The sequence below is a fragment of the Aplidium turbinatum genome, chromosome 9, assembly GCF_918807975.1.
Source record: "Aplidium turbinatum chromosome 9, kaAplTurb1.1, whole genome shotgun sequence".
NCBI lineage: Eukaryota > Metazoa > Chordata > Ascidiacea > Aplousobranchia > Polyclinidae > Aplidium > Aplidium turbinatum.
The window spans coordinates 13,576,405-13,597,607 of record NC_137480.1 but is presented as its reverse complement, the minus strand read 5'-3'; the positions used below and the strand labels follow the sequence as shown (position 1 = coordinate 13,597,607).

The window sequence follows — 21,203 nt, the reverse complement described above, 5'->3', positions numbered from 1 at the left end:
AACTTAGTAGGCTATTGTAAATTAATGATAGGCTGACTGTGACTTGCATATTTTTTCCCATGCTATTCATTAATTTATCATCATTAAAAATGATATAATTTACAGGAGTCAATGCGAAACAAACTTGTTTTGTAAGTATTACAAGCAAGTCGAAGATCGTTTCAAAACAGACGAAGAGTTCAGGAATGGATTGGAAGTTCATAACGTCACGAATTTGACTGCAGATGAACAAGAGCTTATAATTACTGGGATTGAATGTCCAACCTTTTCTGATATCACACAAGCAAACTGGTCTGATTTCAAGCAGCGAAGTGTGAGTCCTTGGAAATGGATAAGAAACGTCGATGAGAATAGGTTCGTAAAGTAAAAACTAACCAAGTTGCACACTAACATGCTTTCATGAAAATGAATCCGACACCTCGAAATTTTTACATTTCACAAGCTTATGCACCTTGCATGACAATGTCACATGCTATCTTTATGTACAAAATTGGTGACCTCATGTAAGTATCAAAAAGTGCTAAATCTGATTGGGAAATGGAAATCAATTTTGAGAAAAGTGACATTCCACATTTTTGCAAGAAGAGCATCCATTATCTCTTCCAAATATGATCCTTCCCACATAAAAATAACGTTTCAACGTTGATGTCATTTTTGTTAGTAGGTCAACTTGACTTTCGGTTAGTGAAAAAGTTTGGTAACAACAAAATTATCTATGTTATGCTTCACTGAATGAAGCAGGGCCCGATTAACCATGAGGCACACGAGGCACAAGCTTCAGGCCCCCCATTTTTTTTACTTTAGTACCGTAGACGTAGATAGTGAAAGTTGTTGTGCCAGTGTGAGCACAGTTGTTATTTTTGAGAAGCGATTTCAAATTTTGTAACGATTGCTAAATGGAATAACGATTCCGAATCGTCACGCTTTGGCGAAGTTACTGGCAATGCTAGGCAAAACTTGAGCACTGCTACTCTGCATCGAAAGCGATTGCCAATAGGGGCCCCTAAAATTAGCTGTGCCTTGGGCCCCCGTGAGCTTTAATCAGGCCCTAGACTGAAGTTATTTCACAATTAACCTACATAATCTAGAATTCTAGTCAAGTGCTCTTCAACCATTTTTGTTATGATAACCCCCTTAAAATGTTGTGATAAACTCCTGCACCCTATTTGTTTAAATGGTAAACCGAGGTGAATCGCGATTTGAAAATCACACTGTAAAGAGCCTAATACGCTACAGTATATAAATTCCGCAAGCAAAATTATATTAAATGACTTTATTGTTGTTGCATTTTATTAACAGAACTCAAGCCGAGCAATGCTCTCCCTTTTAATTGCATCCCTCATCTATGTGTGTGATTGCATTTTTTAAGATTTGCTTTCACACAAAAAAAAAAAAAACAAAAAGCCTTAGGTACGCATAAAGACGTTGTTGGCTTTTGAAGAAGCTCAGAAATTGCCTTTTTAGCTTTGCTTCTACAGTACTGCATACTCTGGTCATTAACAAGTGAACCCAAAAGTCAGTGTTCGATACCTCTTTAAATAATGCTGCCATGCCAAAGTCTGACGGGAAATCAGTTAACTCTCAGTTCTGTAGTAAGTTCTGTATGAAAGGTTGTAACATTCAAGAATAGGCTATGCTTTAAGTGTGGAATTCTGTTCAGCATTGAAACAGTTTTTATTTTTTTTCCCAATAAACCAAGATGACCATTAATAAGTGGAAGCAGTTGCTCTTAAAAATGTTTCTGTTTTATCATGAAGTTGCTAATGTGTTAATTTCGGGCAAGTGTTATTTAACAGTCATGCTAGCCCAAGTCTTGCCCATTGACCATTACTTGTCGGCTGCGTAGACGAGCGGTGAGAACGTCTGCGCGATGTTCGAAAGGACGTGGGTTCGACACAGCTCCACCGTCTATTGTATTGCATCTGTAATCGTGAAAATAAAAACATTATTATTATCCCGAAAGTAATTTAAAGCAATTTTTGATTATCTCAATCAAACTCATTAAAGCATAATCATGTTTACAAATTCAATCTAGGCCTACATACATAACTTATAACCAGAAAGATATTATGAATTTATCAATTAGGATTTATCACTTGACACATGATGCTTTATAGTCCTAAGACGTAATTTTAATTTTCTTTCTTTTACTGTCAAAGGTTGAGAAAAATCTCTTTTAAACCTGTAGCCTAGTTTCTTTTTAGATTAAATAAGTTTAAAAATATCATTGCAAGATGAGTTGATTACAAATTGGGTTAGACTAATTTTGTTTAACCTCAAATTTTAAACAGCTTTTTAAATAAATAAAATTTGTGTGACTTCCTGTTCAAAATAGCATTTCTGCTTAACTTTGAAAAACATCTGGCAACTCTTTTTCTTAACGCACCTTCTTCTTGGAAGTTAAGGTGACCTAGTTGGAAATCCCGTTTTTCTGAATATCTGGGTTAGTGGTTCATTTTTGCTTACAAAGGTTGTAAAAATCTTCTGTTTAGTGTAACTAGTTTGTGATGCACCCTTGTGTACCCTTTCGTACTGGTAGGCCTACACACCTGGATATTTTGTGCACCGTGCAGACGGTTGAAGAGCGCTGTGCTAAGCTATTTGGCTATTTAGCAATGTTTTGCAGTCTATAAAGTTGCTTGATAGACTTAGACTAATCGTACTTCTGTTGGCGCAGCATATTTTATTTTCTTTATTTTTGACAGGAGTCCAAAAGATGTTTTAGAAGCCAAGTGCTTGTGCCCTTTCTGCTACAGCTTGAGTGAACGAATGCTTGATTACAACACCGAAGTCACACCCGTCAAAATCTCTCGGATGGTGAAGTACACCCTTGAAAACGGAGAAGAGATTGAAAACAAGCTTGAAACCAATCTCAGTTGCAAATGTGGCTTTCCAGTGATAAGGATTTCCACTCCCGGCAACTAATTATGGAACTTATGACTTAATTCTACAGTGTTTCTATATCAAATTACATTACATGTTTATATCTTCATAGCTTTATATAATAAAGCAAGTAAGTTTTTTCACAATGTTTTTGCTGCATTAGCGCAGGTTATACTTTTACCTCAACCATATAGTTTGTAGATAAAAATATTTTTATATGCTTTTCCAAAATAAAACTTTAACAAAAACTGGTTTTTACTAGATTTAAAACAAAACAAATTTGAAATCATGTTCACAACAGAATACCCATAGCAGGTCATAGGGAAGTTTGTGTTCTATAGAAGATCTTAACTGCAGCCCAGGCAGCAAATCAATCCTTTTTTGCAGACGACGAATATGTGTGAATAAGGATTGATTTTCTGGCTGGCAAGAGTCAAACCAATGTTTCAACTTGCAAGAGAATACAGTCGACAACGAAAACGCCATGCTTCATTTCCAAAATAAAGCAAACTTTACTTTGTATTTTGCTGATCATAAAAATGTCACTTTTATATAAAATAACATAATGTAGTTGCCTATATACTGTATATAGCAATATGTTAAAATCTAAGCAGTCAATGGTGATAATTAAAAATAAAAATAAGAATAGGCTATATGAATTTAAACGGTTAGTAAATGTTAGAAATGAAGGGAACAAACTTTGCTAGCCGATTGAGTAAACTCTTGTTTTAGTAAACTATTCATTTGGATTTAAAGCATTTTTAAATGTAAAATGAACTGTTGCATCTACAGAACCAAGCAACTGTTGTGTCGCACCCTTTATTTATATACCTACCGTCGTTGAAACAAAGCAGTTTCTTAAGAGCTCAACTTTTGAGATCATCAGTCGACACCAAGCGTTGTGTTAGTCAATTGTCTTTTAAAAATATTTACTGATTTTTACACTTTCAGCTGACTGCAATGCTGTATAAATTGTTGGTGATTGCCAAGCTTTTAAATCTATAGATTTATTTGTGTGTTGGAAAATGTTATTCCGATAATCGAAATAAAAATTTTGTTACACATTGTAATCTTCAGAACATCCATCGTCTTTTATGTTCCCAATGAATTAATGTTGATAATTTCTCATAAAAACGAATGATTTCGAGAAACTTGTTCTGATGATTGCAACGTGTCTTTTGATTATTGCCTGAGACAGAGTATAATTTTGCATGCACAAACCTATAATATATTCATTAAATATTGATCATCTTGCTTTGTCATTTATGCCAAACGTCAATAAATATATTTATCCTATGAATTTTTTGGGTTGTTTGTACAGTAAATTAATGCAATGCCGATACATCTCACTTCAAAATTTCAATTTTCTTTTTACCGTGAATAAAATATGCGAAAATTTTCAACATTAAAAGGCATCATAACATCATTTCAACATAATTTTTGCATTGGGATAGCCAGATTGTGTAATGATTTAACAGAGTCTGCTGATCATATCCAAATGTGAAGATGTCTTATCGTCTACCGCATCCTCAAGGAAGAGAAAATGCAAGCCATTGGTCGTGTCAAAGGCTTATGCTTCTTAATCAAGGCAAGCATGAAATTGAAAAGACTTTTAAAGACTTCCTTTGAGCCAGTTATGCAGAATATAGATAGTCAGAGTCTGTGCCAGCTTTTATAATAAAGCAGTGGATAACAAAGATTTGAAATTTTGTGATTTTTTTTGCATTTTTACAAGAAGTTAAATGTACAGATCAGCAAACAACCATTTCAAACGGGGACCTGGTTCTTTGAAATCTACCAGGCTCAGGGCTTGATATATATTGATATTTTTGATCACGGTTGCTCTTGCTAAAGTTTCAGACAAATCTCCATGAAGTATTAAGTATGTGCTTCAAGCTACGTACAATTTGCCTTCCAAACCGCAATAATTGACATAGATGATATTGCGCGGCAGAATGCATAAGACACTTTGTGTGCAATCTCTCCCGGTTATCGCCTAGTTCTACACAATACTGTATGTTATGATTTTTGTGTACTGTCGCTTTACGACTGCAAAGGTTTTTCAGCGACAGGGCTCATTTTCAATTTTGTACCAGATTTAGGATGCTACCACATTATGACCCGTCGTATCCTTATCGCGTCATGCATGAGAGAACACAATCGGTGCCATTTTTCAAATCTTTGATATGACCAAACCTGAAATCGAACTCAGATTTACCAGCACTGGAGCTAAAGGCGATACTACTTCTCCACTAAGCTGGTTATCTATAGCATGTAACAAGTTGGGTAGGCTTCGCTATAATGAAAGGGTCCCCGAAAGAAGCAAACTGGCAACAATAACTTCGTAATTTCCCTATCGACCAGTTGACCACGCAAAAACAATCAGACGTAAGATTTTAGTTTTGTAGCAATTATGTACAGCATCGTCAAGTGAAAAGCTTTCTGAGTAGGTTGCCAACAATGGCTGTTGGCGAGTAGACTACCACATTGCAGCACGCCTAAAAATACGAAAAACGTGTGACACGTTGCCACAACAAAAAGTTTTAAGAAAGTCCATTTCATCAAATTACCAATCATTTTACACATGTACATGTGTAAAGACATTTGGCTCAGTATGTCTGTTGTGTAGGTATGTCAAAAGCAAATTAAACAAAATCAAAAAGAAATTATTTGTTATGTTTTCTTGAACAGTTTTACTCTGATGAAAAGTGAAGAGTCATTGCGGCAATGTTGATTGATGACGCAAATATCTTGTGGATGGCATCCAAAAAATTCGTGTCACGTACTTTTCCAAACTTTTTTTCTTAACTCAAGAGAAGTATAAAGAAGCAACCTGCATTTACTCACTGCACTGTCTGAATTTAACATTAGGAGCGTAGCCTATATGAACTGAATAGTGACCGAAAGTTGAACGTTTACGTGAATACTTTACAATTTCGAGAAATTTCAAAAAGAAAACCATAATGGCTTCTTTCAGCTTTGCAATAGTCCTGGTTTTGACTATAACAAGATGTGGATATGGCAAAGATTGCATTTATGTAAGCAATAATGAAGACGTTTGCAATTCTCCAGATGACATTGTTCCAGCCGAAAATTTCGATACCGAAGAAGAGTAAGTTATTTTCATTCTTTTACTAATTTATCAGTTCGTTTGAGCTGTTTGGTAAAAGTTAATGACGTTGACGGTACTTAAACAACGGCACATTACTTTTCAAAACTTTGTGTTAAGTTTCTACATTCCGTAAAAATAGCCTAGGCCTACTTTGTACAGGTCGATATAACTTTAAAATTGAAGATTATGTAGTCTACTAAGATGGTTATAGTAATATGTCCTTATAAAATCATTCTTCCATCACCATTTCACTATTTATGAAAGTTTACTTAATTTAAACCTTAGTTTTTCTCAGCCTGCAAGTCAAGTTGGGTATAAAGACCTAGTTTGTTGGCAATGCACAAATCAGTACTTGTTCTGTAGCTGAAAGTATTTTGTGGTGGTTGAAGGTATATTTTGGGCCCTGAATCCAGACAACGCTTTTTTCGATTTTGTTTACAAGCCCACAAATTAGTCACTTATTGAAAGATGAGGGTGCTTTTAAATTCTAAATTTGAGAAAATCTTAGAAGATGCCAACGCGAGGCTGTTGAATTCTGAAGGCTTTAATAATAAAAAGTATGTTTTTGAGCCAGTTCTGGTTGGCGATATGGCAGTAGACTATAAATTGTATTGTAATCTAATGGATTCAACTTAATTTGTATTTACTACAGTATTTCTCATTGTCACCGGTATCATTTGTGCATACATTTTAAATTTTTTAGATATGTATGCCGTTAGAGAGGGAAAATTGTTGTTTATTTCTTTTAGTGACAGTAATTTGATTCACAGTTAAAATATACATTAACCTATATAGCTTGCAATGAAAAGTCACTTGCAATTTAAAAGCCTTCAAAGATTACTTAATTTTGAGACAATCTTATAAGTATGATATATTACACTTCTATTTGTTGGTGTACAGTAAGACGATACAACCAGAACAGCGACTGTTGTGCCAAGGCTACGACATTGTACGCTTTTTGCATTTACGTCAAAATTCACAGATCTACTTTGATTTTAAGGGGCGTAAAGATGTGCGGGGGTGAAGGTGATGCTTTGTGCTTGGAATACGAGCGAGAAAAAGCAAAGATGCTGTTAAACCCGAATTCAAGTTTTCCATTCGTAAAGCTGGATGAAGACGGAAATCGAGTGCGTGAAGCAAGTGAAAAAACTTGTGCCCCTCGGCATTCTGGTATCCAATCCAATAGCACGGTTGGCGCCAAAAGTCTTTCTCCTTGGACATGGGTCATAAATTACGATCCTAAACGGTGCGTATGTACTGTAATGTGCTAATGTTAAAAATTAACACATAACGATTGTCATCAGCAGACAAAAAGACTTAAAATTATGATTTCAATGGTTCATCGAATCATGTATGTATAATGCATGTATGTATGTTCTAATAATGCATGTTCTAATCATGTATGTATGTTCTAATAACTATCTGCACAGAAATATTGTTTATTTTAGGTAAAATTTCATAAATTAAATATTTAAAACGGAATATAAATGAGCACATTCAAATTAAAGGTACGGAAACGACAAGTACATTTTGGAGAGTCAATGTCTCTGCCTTCATTGCTTCCACCAAGGTGAAGACAAAGCTAGAATTATGATGAGTGTCAATGTGGAAATGGAGCGTTACGTCAGAGTAGCTACTAAAGACGGAAAATTTAGAGTCGAGAAACAAATCTTTTATTATGGTTGTACTTGCGCATACAGACCGCTACCACCAGATGAATCGTAAACGGGACCAAACATTTTAGTTCTTGGCCGGACTTTAAAATGTCGGCCGGACTGGTATCTTTGGTACATGCGGGATGAACTGCCATGAACTGCTGATTACAAAACAAAAGCTTTATATTTTTTCGTGATAAAAGCTCTCCTAACTTATTTGACTTTTTCCGCTACTCGCTTAGTCGTCTTGTCAATTCAATCATGACTCTGTTTTCTGTTTGCATTCTTACACAAGTTTGCTACTATTTTCTCTTTGTATTTAAACGAACAAAGTGACACTATGTTTGTAGCTTAATAGTATTGCTTAACGGATATCACATCCGTGAAACTGCTTAATATTTTATACTGATTTTATAATCTACGTTGTGTAACCAGTAAAGTTGACAGGGGGTCCAAGATTATTTTTGGATTACTGGACCGTAAAACTTAGGAGCCGAAAAGTTAAAGAAAATGTTGCGTATATTTTTATTATAGTGCATTTGTTTAGCGGTGTCTTGTTTTGGAAGCCTCGGAATGTCATTGGCACTGGGCTCAAAGTAGCTTCTCAACGGGCCTGTGTGTGACCGTATGTGCTTCATTAGCTCACAGTTATCAATCTTTGCACTACATAGGCTACTGTTTACCTAAGGTGGTGTAAACGCAAGCAAAAATCACAAATTTTAGTGTCACCATTTTTTCTTAAACTGCATTTTTATGATCGGGATGAGTTGAGTTTGCTATCAACTATGCACGAAACTTTTTTGCGCAGACGATTTAGCTTAATTTATTTCACTTGTGGAGATTTACTGTAGCTAAAAAAAAGAGTTATTTGAAACGAATTTAAGACGAAAAATGTCATGCCAAAGAATTAAACGACATATTGCTGTGATGAACACTCATTCGTTTATCTAATTATTTCTTTCCGAGTGTTCAACCTAAGCCTGAATACGATTAATCGGTACAATATTTATTTTCAAATTCAAAGGAACGAAGACTTAAACCAAAATAAAACCAACAAATTTTCGAAGTATTGGTGATGCAACCAAAAATAGTAGGTTAGTGTTCTAGATTTAATCAAGTTGCTTGCATGTTTTTTATATTGAATATTCACGTTTATCACTAGATTTATTGTAAGACGTGCTTAGTTACACTCTTGCACAGTTTGAACAATAGACTTTATCGTTCAGAAGGAGCGATCTTCCTTGCGTCAGCACTACCTGACTATTCACTATAGAACAGCGAGCATTGTGTTTCGCTATTCATACCGGTGTAGCATCCACACTATAGCCATCAAGACTTTTTTCCTAACAACATGTGTTTCTCGGCAGTCGAGTGTCGCAAGAACTCATTGGCGAAACACGTGTCTATCGCTGAGTTCTTGCTACACTCGACTGCCGAGAAACAGACTTTATCGTATTGGCATCAATAAAAAAACTTTGCGTCAATAAATTCTCAGCAGTTGCGTAGCCCAAAGCGGGTTGTGAACTTCGAAAATATCTGTTGTGATGTCTGTGGGGTCAAGGCAGTTAGAGCAATAACATTAAGATTTTGATTTTTAGTAAGCATAGCCTAAACGTATTATTGCCCCAATCACCGTGATGACATAGCCTACATATCTCAAAACTCAATTTGAGAGTTTTCTTCGCAAACATGTGTCAAAAACTAGTCAAGAATAAAGAATGCTAAGACAAGTTTTAGGTATTTTTCAGGTGTTTGTTTATAAAAGTCTTAAACTATAAAAAGACATTGTAATTTACATCTGTTCTGACGTTTCAACAACCGCATACGATTGCTTCTTCTCGGAGCCACACATGGATTCATAAAAGTCCATGAATCCCTGGAGCTGCAGCTTACAATATACCGAGTCTAGGCTATGGCATATTGATAGCAAAGAACAAAACAGCATTGCTGTAGTATACAACTGAAAAGTTAAAACGGGAAGTACAAATCAGAATGAAAGTAACAACCAAAGTAGTCATTTTAACAAGACACAATTCTTCCATAGCCACTGAAACCTCAGGGCACACATGTCATCCTCTGGAAATGTGATGGCTCATTGTGCCAGGGAAGCGAGCCAAAACGTTTTGGGAAGGCCACTCCCATACTTCTCTTCATAGGCCTCATAGTTACATTATCTTTAAAATAGGTCATGAGATAAGCCGAAAAACATAATTTTTTTTATAAAAAAACAGTTTTTAATATTGTCATAATGTGAAATTAGGAAAACACACAGCACAACCTTTGGTTATTCAGGTCTCTGCGGCGCACCGGTTAAGAAACATTGCTTTAATAAAGCAGAAAAAAACAAGTTCGAAGCTATTCGATCAATGAACAAAAAAATCATTTTGATGTATAGCCTATTGAAGGAGAAAGGAAGTCATCGCTCCATGATGCAGGATACAATCTGATTTTGAAAGCGCCTCGGATAGTTTGTATTTAAGCTGAAGTAGGAGAGAAGTTACCTGATGACCCAAAATGAGAAAAAAAATACCAAAAACAAAAAATGAATTAACAGCATTTGAAGGACATGTTTAACGTATTCAAAAAATATGTCATTACAGTGCACTTGGAAATTTATTGTTGGCCTAGTCTACTACAATGAGCAATAGCTTACATTTCTACATCTTTAGGTGTAACACTGTAAGCTGTCTGTTCTTACATGACAGCTTGCCAAGAATAGAGAAATCAGTATAGCAAGTGGTTGACAGCAATGAAGTTTTTCTTACATTGTTTGTTACACGCAATATAACGTTAAACTAACCTGTCTGCAGCGCAGTTTTTCATCCTACTCTTCTTGTAGCCTATCAAGAAAAACCACATTCAATAAATTGCAATGTGCTTGTACATGTTTAAACGTGTAGGCTAAATGGCAGTCTTGTCTTGTGCGTGTACTAATTTTAATGAAAAAGCCTTAGCATGCAAAAAACGGTAATAAGTGCTAAGGTGCTTGGTGCTTTAAATACCGATTTCTACTAACCCTAACCCTAACCTTCTGGATCCCACAGAGGGTGAAAAAGGCTGTTAATGTTACTTTGTTAACAGTAATATGATTGACTTGAATTGAGTCTGCTTTGCATTGAGCAGTGAGCACTCTTTTGTGGTATTAATACTAGTTATTGCATCACATTTTGGCAACTTGGGTTCTCAAAATTATCGTTTCAAAGAGGTATAACGCATATTTAGGCTATCCTAGAGTTAAAAATCAAAATTACATCAGCCTTCAGTCATTGGCTGTTAGCCTATAGGTTTGCACGTTGATAGACAGATGAATTGAAATCGCTTTGACCTACAGGCCTACAAATAAGAAAATGACCTTCAACAATTGGTATGGGAACCGGTTTCTAACTAGATTGAATCTTATCACTTCTTCAACTCTTCAAGATGTCGGTGCTTGTCTCGACTAAAGGGAGAGGCTACTAAAAAACAACCGATTTTTGTTCCGTCATCCAAAACACACAGGTCTTCTGCTCTATTGAAAGACATGATATGATGAAGTTGGTGCTGATATGGTCTACAGTTAGTTGTACTGTACTTGTATGGAGATATTATTGCTTTCATTGGTCCATGCTTGAGCGGAAAAGTTTCAAACAAATCTGAGACCTTTAACTCTCACCTAGTTATGTCTCAGCAAAAGCATACTTTTGAGGTGTGTCTGTGTCAGGAATGGATGAATGGCGAAGGCATGTAATGTGTAGTCTCCGAAAAAACAACCGAACCAGTTGATAAGTGTCGTTGCAAAAGAATTACCTAGGTGTAGAACCCTGGACCTTATGTATATACATCAACTTCATGTTTCACCAAAATTTTCCACACTACACATTGAGTAGCACTACTGAAATAATATGGCCTAGCTTACTGGGATTCAGTTTTTATGAAAACTCGTTTTCGTCGATTAATCCCTTTGGGGCTGAAAGTCCATCCTCTTACCACCCCGGGGTAATGTCTGGCCTGACTAGACAAAGAGATTACTTAAACCTGTATCATGTTTGTTGTATTTTTACCAAACTTGTATTGAAAAAAGACAAAATAAGTCAAAGTGAAATATTGTGGTCGAATGCATTTCAGTAGTAGACTCACCTAGTAGCCTAATAATGATGTCATAATTGTATTTATTGCGGCTTTACAACAGCTAAAGTCCTTTTAGCGACATGGCTCGTTTTTGAATTTATATCAGGTTTACAAATTCATTACATTGTTACCCAACTTTTTCTCACTGCGTTATGTAAGAAAGAACACAATCGGTGCCGTTTTTAAAGCCCTCGATTTGACTCGACCTGGAATCGATCTCAGAAACCATAACATTATTATTATTTGTTAAGATCACAAATAAAACCAAAACATTATTATTACCAGAACAATGTTAATTTGGGCAGCCATAAAATATGAAACTATCCTGCATTTGAGCAAACCTTTTACGAAATTGCCCAAGTCAACATGATGTAGTTGCTTCACATCCTAACTTCATTTATTTAAACAACTTTGTTATATCATGCCTATTTGGCGCCCAAAAATTATCAAATTATATGAATCTGGTTGATTCCTTGTGGCAACGGCTTAAAGTAACACAATTTTGCCACCCTTGCACTCCTGGTTCGCACGCCTGTGATTAGAGGATAGCTGCAGAACAAGCACAAAATTGTGACTTGTTATAGCAACAAAAAAGTTCAAAACCAAGTTCGTTCTATGAAATTGAAAGAGATTTTAGCTTATATGGAGGCAGTAATAAATCTTTAGCTGTAGGAGAGACCGGGTATGAAAGTAATGCCGGTATGGTTGTAGCACTCAATTTTTCTTTTTCTATTGCCATCATAAAAATCACGTGATTGCATTATCAAGTTTGCCTTGTTTCTGTATACCAGGGGTTCCCAACCTTTTTACACCGTGGTCTCCTTTGAAAAATCAATGGCCCCCTATTTTTTTCAACCTTTTGAAAAAATTAAGAAACGTCATTTTAATTAAAAAACTTGTTTATACAGTAACCGGTAGTTACAATGATAAAATGATATAAATACAACACACAATCAGAGATGTACGTATACGCCGCAAATTCTACGCCGTAGACTTGCGGCGTAGACTTTTTGTTTACGCTAACGCTTACGGCCACATTTTTTTGGATAGTTGTCGCTTGAGGCTACGCCGTAAAGTTTTCGCGGTTTTTTAGCGTATATCGTCAACGCATACTTTTTAATGTCTTTGCTGTTGTTTGCATTTTTTTTTATGAAACTGCAAAATGTTTTTTCGCTACAACACGCCGATACCTTCCAGCGCTGCAGTTGAAAGAATGTTTTCAATGGGCAAAAGACATATTGAAACAAAACGCAGCAAAATGTCAGATGAACACTTTCAGATGCTTGTGTTTCTGCGTGGAAATTCAAAATAAAACTTGATTGTTTCGAGTGGTTTATACCGTGTGAATGTTTGGCACCTTGCAAACAAAATGAGTTTACGCTAGTGTATGCGCTGACGCCGCCAACTTTTTTTACAAGTTACGTTGACGCATACGGCGTATGGTTTTTCGAACGTTTGCGTTGACGTTCAGTTTACGCTGACGGCGTCAATATTTTTTGTATGCGCGTACATCTCTGCACACAATAAACATGATAGTACATGAATTAGTTATATTAACTTACATATGTAATGGTTGAGCTGGTTTTTGCTCTGACAATGTCTTAATTGCTGATTTGGTTTTGGAAAGAGCAAGCCGCATGTCATATTAAATATCCAAGACATTGCACTGCTTTGTCTTCAGAAGTAGCATTGTTGAAAACCCACAGATTTGGGAAAAATGTGTCAGTATTTTTATTAAATTTTAATTTGTTTCTTTTGTTATATAGTGTTGGAGTGGACTTAGAGATGATAAATTAAAAAAATTATTATTTTTTAAATGTTTCCATGGCCCTCTTGAAAAAGGCTCATGACCCACTAGGGGGCCATGGCCCCCAGGTTAGGAACCCCTGTTGTACACGTATGCAGTGTTTTTTTAAGGTGTTTTGGGGGACCGAAACGGTCCCCCAAATTTCTCCAGCGGTTTCCCAAAATTTGAACTTGCAACTACAGTAGAAAAGTAATGGTTGTTTCTCGCTATGTCTTGTCGATAGTACGAATATAGCCTACGATCAATAGTTCAAGTCCGGAAAAAAGAATAAGTGGAGGTACAGCTAACAGCTGAATCAAAGAGTTATTCACAAAAGAAGTGCACCTTCGATACTCGTCAATGTTTATTTCTGATTTATGGCGCATAATGATCAGTTTTTACGTGTGGAAACATAACAAGCAGAAGCCAACAAGCACACTTTGTTTGATTGTGCAGCAAACTTGTTTGGCGGCTGTGTTGGGCAGGCTGTTTGGTCGCTGTCACAATCATTTAAGCTGTGCGTTGTCGAATAATTCATTTTATGTTGCGTTGGTTGTATGTAGTTATGGCTATTTTTTGGCTATTTTTTGGTATTTAAATGAAACACTTGCGGTCTCTTAAAACTACTTAGCGGTCAGCCGGTCACCCAAACCAAACCTTAAAAAAAAACCTGCACGTATGTGTTGTTTCTTGAGGCGATTGGAAGCGACAAAAATTTGTTACGGAAAATCGATTTTTTTTGTTCAGTTTTGTAAAGTTTTGTAGATTTTGCTTAGTTAATATCTTGTTTGAGCCATTATGGTTTTTCTTTGATACCAATAAAGCAAATTATCATAGAAATAATTTGATAGGCTACAGCAATTGTACTTCTAACTCCAAGCCATGTAGGTGCTATAGGCTAAGTTGAAGATGGTGGATAGGACCAGGCAGGCCGTGTTAACTGCGACCCGTACCCCCTGGCTTAGGAGGCCTACAGCTGATTAGGGCCACTCATTTTAGTCTGTTTAATGTTTTTTGACCGTTTAAAAAATAAAAATATCAGCTACAGAAGCTCGATCTTTTATAACTTAAATAATGTAAGACGGTATTTACTGCTTTCCAAACCCCCGACTAGGGGCCTACCTCTGCCTAGGGACCCACTCATATTTTGATCGAGCAGCGTTTTTCGGCTTGTAATTTTACATTTACCGGTAACATTTAAAATGAATTTTTTTCCATTTTTGTTATTTCTTATCGCTTCGCTCACTCATATACACATTTTATTTACCTCGGCGATATTGAGCATGCATAGATGAGAATTAAGGGAGTGAAAATTTTTTTATGTCCCAAAAGAATAACAAAATGATGCAATATTCCAAAGTAAACACTGCTCACTCAAATAGCCTAGAACAATTAAATTGATAATTTTCAATGTTAATCGAGATAAGTTATGAAATGAAAATTCTATTGGTAAAGGTAGGGACTCAGATAAATTTCGAAGTTCTAGTCTGCTGAAAGGCTACACCAGACTAGGCTATACACTCCTTCAAGAAATAGGCTAAATTATTGAAATTCTTTTTAGCCGTAAATAAATCTTTTTTGAAATGGTAGGCTAACTTAATTTTTCAACCAAAACTTCTACCCCAATCCAGTTTTAATTTGATGAATTTGGTCTTCATATAAAGTGTGCATCATCATAAAAAAAACATTACTCCTAAAAAGTGACCAAAACAAGATTGTATTTCTTAAAATTGTCTAGGGGCAAGCCCCCCACACCCTCTTTTAACTTTACTTTATCAGACAATCAATTTTGCATTGTTTATTGATGTTATAAATTTTGTTCTGTTAAAACTTTGGTCCTTCCTCAACTTTTTCTAGATCCGCCTATTAAGTATTACCTATAATTTTCTAGAAAATCTTAGAGTTGTTTAGGCTACTCTTTGCTAAAATGATGAATGTAAATTTTTCTTTGCATTGAAGAATTTTGTGACCCTAAATGGTTTTTGGTTCAATTTTAAGGAGCGATCACTAAACATAGGGGCCCACAAGTGAATTTCCGGGGAAGCACACAGCCCTGAGATTGGGTGTGCTCGTAACACAACGTTAAAAGAAGACAAACGTTTCTACGTGGACACATAAAAAATTCAAAACCTGTGAAAAGTGGATGAAATGCTCGTGTGATTTAGGTCCAACAAGTATTCACAGAAGGCGGACTGATGCTCGTTTGACCAAATTGCGATTGTGATGGTAACCTTTAAGTCTATTTCACGCATCCTAAATATGGTGCTATTTGGAGCGCCAAAGTGTTTTCAAGCCTGGCGTAACCATAGGCCTACCATCATTTTCTTGTGGCTAAGTGACATTTTACTTTCCAATCACATTTTACTTTTTTTCAAGTTGGCTTTTTACTGTTTTTGAATATGTCTTACAACCATCCCTTTGTGTTGTAACAACCATAGCTTTAACGTAGGGGATGGTTGTAACAAACGTGTAGTAATTCTTAATGCGATAACGTAACCAGCATACTAACAAAATCAAAAAGCTAAAGGTGTCATTTTGTAGCACCAAGCTATGAGCAGTTGCTTGTGAAGTTTACAAAAGGTGCACAGAACAATTTAAAATTTAGAACGTTTAGAACAAAAAGTGTTAATCTTTTACGCGGTTTCCTCCATATAGCTGTTATATAACAAGAGTAAATCAAGTAAGATAAAAGATTCTCTGCTGAGGGTGCTTGTGAATATTACACACTGTTCAAAAATTAGAAAATAGTTGGTGCAACGTTAAGCGAGGAAGTAAAAATAAAACTTGTAGATAGTTTCCAAACAAATCACGTCACGGATTTTTCAACTCTTTTTTCACTTAACTTTCAAAAACTATAAAGCTCCCCACATGCAGTCTTTCATCTCAATTTAACAACTAGAACTGTGTATAGTGCAAATTAAAGTCTAAATAAAAAATTTGAATTTCAAGGGAATACTGTGAAATTTCGAGAAAAAAAAAAGAAAATGAAAATTGTAATGGTATCTTTTCACCTTGTAATAATCTTGCTTTTGACGAGCGCAAAACGTGGATGGGCTGGCAGCATGGATAATTGCAACTATATTAATGCTGAGAGTTCAAAATGCGATAGGCCTACAAGGTAAATGATTTTTGTTTTTTCCATATTCTCATTACTGGTTTGTTTTATTTGTCCAAACGGAATCAACCGATTTCAATTAATTTTACTTCACAGTAGGCTACATTAAGTTTCGAAACAGCCCTGTTCAAGTTTGCATAAGAAAATTTGAATTTGGTCACTGGCCATTTTAAGCAAAAGGTACCTTTAACTCAGAAACTTCGCTGCATTTCCAAATAACATAATTTGAAGGTGTTTTATTATATTACCCAAAGAACGAAATTATTGTAAGCTTACGTTATGCGGCTAAATGTTGTTACTGTGGTACTGGTTAGATTTTGGGTGCTAATTGTAAAAGTCGTTTTAATTTTTTCCACAAATATTGTTGAACGCTGCGATCAATCAATATTCTAAAGTTTAACATCGACGCTTACCAATACTGCGAGGATCATCACTATTTTTTTTCAATTGTAAAGGCACTGTAGTGAAAGAAAAAGTGTATTTTTCTTATTCATTATTGATTTGTTGTATGCAGGGTATTGTGAGGCAGTGGGCTCTTATCTAATAAAGTGAATGTCACTTGTCACTTTACTTTTTCTTAATATCACTGGTTTACATTTTTTGCATGCCTTCCAGAACCTTTTCTGGAGACACTGTGGATGAAACAGTTTGTTAAGGATTAAGCAACTTTATTTACAAAAAGTAAAAAATAATTAACCTGTTTTAAATTAGATTACCACTGGTCTAGAAATCGTTAGGCTACAGGGCGTTTCAGCTTGAATTGAAAGTCAAGGGGATTTTTTTCGTATAAACTGTCATACTTTTATTGGTTGGTGTGCAGAAACGAAGGTAGTCATCTATCTGGTCAGTACAAGGAAGCAGTTCAGAACATGCTGAAGGAGAACGGGAAATTCAAATATGAAATGGTCCAATTTGAAGAGGATGGCATAACCAGAAAGAGTGTAAATGATGGTAATTGTCCTTCCAATGTAAAGAAGGGTAAAATTGCTGACAGAAGTTTATCTCCCTGGAGATGGGTAGTACACAACAGTACAAAGCGGTACGTATATCGCATGTTACTGATAGTGTTGAGTTAAATGTCTGACATCAGTGAGAAAAAAAATGCTTTATTGGTTTAATGCATTCGAAAATATCTGCAATTGCAGTTTAGTGATTTTGTTGCTTCAAATATACTTTAACCTATATAATATAGAAATATAGAAATTAATCTAACTCCAAACTGAAAGTGTTGGCTTCGTGGCCAAGTGGTTAGAATGTCTGTGCAATCTAAGGACGTTTTCAGTTCTACACCACTCCAGAGCACGCAGGTTTGTTTCAGCAAGACCCCTGGCTCAGACTGGCATGCTAAAGTGCTGGAGCGGAAACAGCTGAAGCGATAACTACACGGCTTCCCACTGCTTGTGGTGTTGAGTCTGTGCCCAGACAGCAAAATCTGCCATTTTTACATTGATTTAACGTCTGCGGACGTTAAAAATGACGGATTTTGTTATCTGGATGATCTTAAGGTGGTCGCAATGAACGCAAAATAAAACATGATTATTATTATTATCATATATAAGTAGGCTATTAAGTATAACTTATTAAATTCAAGGTACGGAAATGATCAATTCATTCTGGAGAGTCAATGTCTCTGCCTTTATTGCTTTAACGAAGATGGTGAGACGCCAAATAGACATATGAGAAGTGTCAATGTGGAGATTGAACGTTACGTCAAAGTAAACACAGAAGACGATAGAGAATATGGAGTCGAGAAACAAGTCTTTTATTATGGTTGTACTTGCGAATATAGACCAGAGCAACCAGAATCGTAGATGATGCCAAACATTTCAGTTCTTGGCCGGTCTCTAAAATGTCGGCCAACTTATACCTTTAATTTATGCCATGAATTGTTGATTGCAAAACAAATGCTTTTTATATTTTATGACAAAAACTTTTCTAATTCGTTTAATTTTTTCCGCTACATTATTAGTCACTTAACTCATCTTAAAAGATTTTTTTACTGAAAATTTTGTGATTGTGTTTCCATTGTTGCCTACGTATAATCTGATGATGATCTCATAAAGAAGAAACCGACAATAAGTCTTGCAATCAAATGTGTTTGTTTACACAACCATTGCTTTCCCTTATTTTATTTTGATGATCACGTTCATTTTTGTTGTTGTGCAAGGTCAATTCTACAAGTTTAATGTTATTGCAATCTCTCTTGTGTTTCCACCGTTAACCTTGCTTCGCTGCGACATCTTACAAACAGGACAGTAGTTCTGAGAACTTTCGTACTGGTTCTGAGTCAGGACGCTTCTGGCAGTTTGGTTTTGGCCTAGTTATGACATGTTTCAAATACAACTACTCAAGGACGCAGCCAGGGGGAACGAAGGGGCAATTGCCCCCCTTTGCAGGAAATATTTTTAATAAAAATTTCACACGTTGTTAGAGCATCATTTGACAAAGGTTTAATATTGATTTAAGCTAAAATTACGTTCAGAATAAACACTTTTAAGATATTTTATCAAATTTTTCTGGGGAGGCTCCCCACACCCCCTGTGTGTGTTCCGCCTTTTTGTTAGGCTCACTCACAAGTGCAAAATTACTTGTTTGCCTCTTCCCCAAAATTTTGTGCTGGCTACGCCCCAGTAACCACTTTTACATTTTTCGAATTTATTGTTACGTTTATAAATAAATATAAATGCATGTGTGTGTTTTAAATGAATATAGGAAAAAATCCGTACGGAAAATCCATACAGAAAATACTTATACCAAAAAATATCCCAACTGGAAAAAACACTCGGAAAACATCTATTCGGAAAATATCCACTCTGAGAGTTAGCCTAAAGCATTTGAAGAATACTTTCTGTAGCGATGGTTATTTTCCAGTCGGAACATTTTTCCTATAGATATTTGCTATATGGATTTGTTTCGTATGGATATTTACGAATAAACGTTTTAAATTTATACAGTGTTTGCATGAATCCTGCTTTTAATATGGTAGACGTTTCGCTTAATTTATCATTAGGTGTAGCCTACTGGATGATGCATTAATATATTGTTCGAAAATCGGCTGTATCATACCAATATCATAAAGTAAAAATTATTACACGAATAATTATCCACTTTTGCCTGCATTTATGTTCCTGTATCAATCACTTCAAAGATCTCCTTAACATACATAGCCTACTGTATAATTTACCAAAAATGTCTTCTTAAATTTAAAGCACTAGCGGATCTAAAAACAAAATTGGCAAAGTTTCAACATTTTAAAATGATTAAGAAAAATAACAAGGCAAAAGTTAATGTCGAAAGAAGCAAATAGTTTTCAGAGGGTCTGGGAGGCTGACTCTCTAGTCACGTTTGTGTACTTTAAAACAAAAAATTACCTCTTTTTTTATCAAATTTATCGAATTTAAATTGGATTTTTGTAAAAGCTTGGTCTAAAATTCAAGATAGCTCTCAAAGGATTCTTTTTCATAATCACAAGGGATTTCAATGACATACAGCCTACTTGTTGACGAGAGTTTGTGGGCTATAGTGTTGTGAGTCTTTTAGTAAAATTTTGAAAATCCTTTAAGATGTCCCCATCTTTCCACACAATGAGAAAATGTTGCCATTCATAGGTCTAGTAACACTGGAATAGGTCAATTTGATTGTTAGCTGGTTGAGTAAGCATCGAGCTTACTTTGGAATGTTGTAGTATTTTCATAGTTTTCGAAGAGGCTAATAAAAGTTTCTACCCCATAAATTTGCTCCTGAGAACATGCGTTTCCGATGCCGCCGGTTAAGATAATAACACTGAATTGAGCAAGTAAACGAGCAAGAAAATTGTGCAAACACGTAGAAAACATACAGTAGGTAGCCTACAAGTTTTTAGGTGAAAAGGAAGGTCACGTGACCAAGGTTCTCTTCGAAGCTCTACTGGTTTAAAGTATGTTCACATTTTAAGCATTTTTCTGCTGCCTATAAACAAAAATGCTAAACTATGAAAAAAATTCGTGATCTACATTTATACTGATGCTTTGTCAATCACACACAATTGACTGTGGTTTGCGCTTGTAGGTGAAGTCAGGTAGAATCAACTTTAACAGGAAGTTTACGTTTTTAAGTAAGGTATCTGCAAAAGATCGAAGAGCAATCGCACGAATGTTGACAAGCCTAGATACCGTGAGTTTTGTGCTGGTGCATTTCAGAAATTACGTCATTTTGTTCCACGAGTCCTTTATTTTGTAGTTTCGTTTTTGTTTGGAGAAATACTTTCCTCAAAATTTTGAAGTAGGCTGATATTGATAGATCATCAGCTCATGTGATCGCTGTATGAACGTTCTATCGAATGACAACCAGTTTAATGAACATTGTCAGTACACGGCTGTATCATGGAAAGAGATATCACATGACATAGGCTACCTGAAATTGGACATAAAATTGGCTTTTTATTCATTTTAGTTTAAATGTTAAACTAAACAATAATGATCTGCACATACAGCCATATGGCGTATGCAAAGAGGGGGGGAGGCATTGGATGATCTTTAGGGCCTACTCATTTTATTTCAATCAAAT

General features: G+C 35.6%; 1 protein-coding gene across 1 annotated transcript; it reads left to right on the top strand.

The window, feature by feature from the left end:
• Nucleotides 1-16,451: 16,451 nt before the first annotated feature.
• On the top strand, nucleotides 16,452-19,754 carry LOC145777601 (uncharacterized). The gene is made up of 3 exons (XM_082589026.1): nucleotides 16,452-16,661; nucleotides 17,479-17,697; nucleotides 18,250-19,754. Exons 1-3 carry the CDS (start codon nucleotides 16,528-16,530, stop codon nucleotides 18,467-18,469), a joined length of 573 nt encoding a protein of 190 aa, XP_082445152.1. The 5' UTR covers nucleotides 16,452-16,527; the 3' UTR covers nucleotides 18,470-19,754.
• Nucleotides 19,755-21,203: the final 1,449 nt, after the last annotated feature.

What these genes read in the sequence shown, in the direction of transcription:
- LOC145777601 (XM_082589026.1), top strand. Translation starts at nt 16,528, where the DNA reads ATGAAAATTGTAATGGTATCTTTTCACCTTGTAATAATCTTGCTTTTG. An exon ending in AAATGCGATAGGCCTACAAG is followed by an intron (nt 16,662 to 17,478) that starts GTAAATGATTTT and finishes GTTGGTGTGCAG; the next exon opens with AAACGAAGGTAGTCATCTAT. An exon ending in GTACACAACAGTACAAAGCG is followed by an intron (nt 17,698 to 18,249) that starts GTACGTATATCG and finishes ATTAAATTCAAG; the next exon opens with GTACGGAAATGATCAATTCA.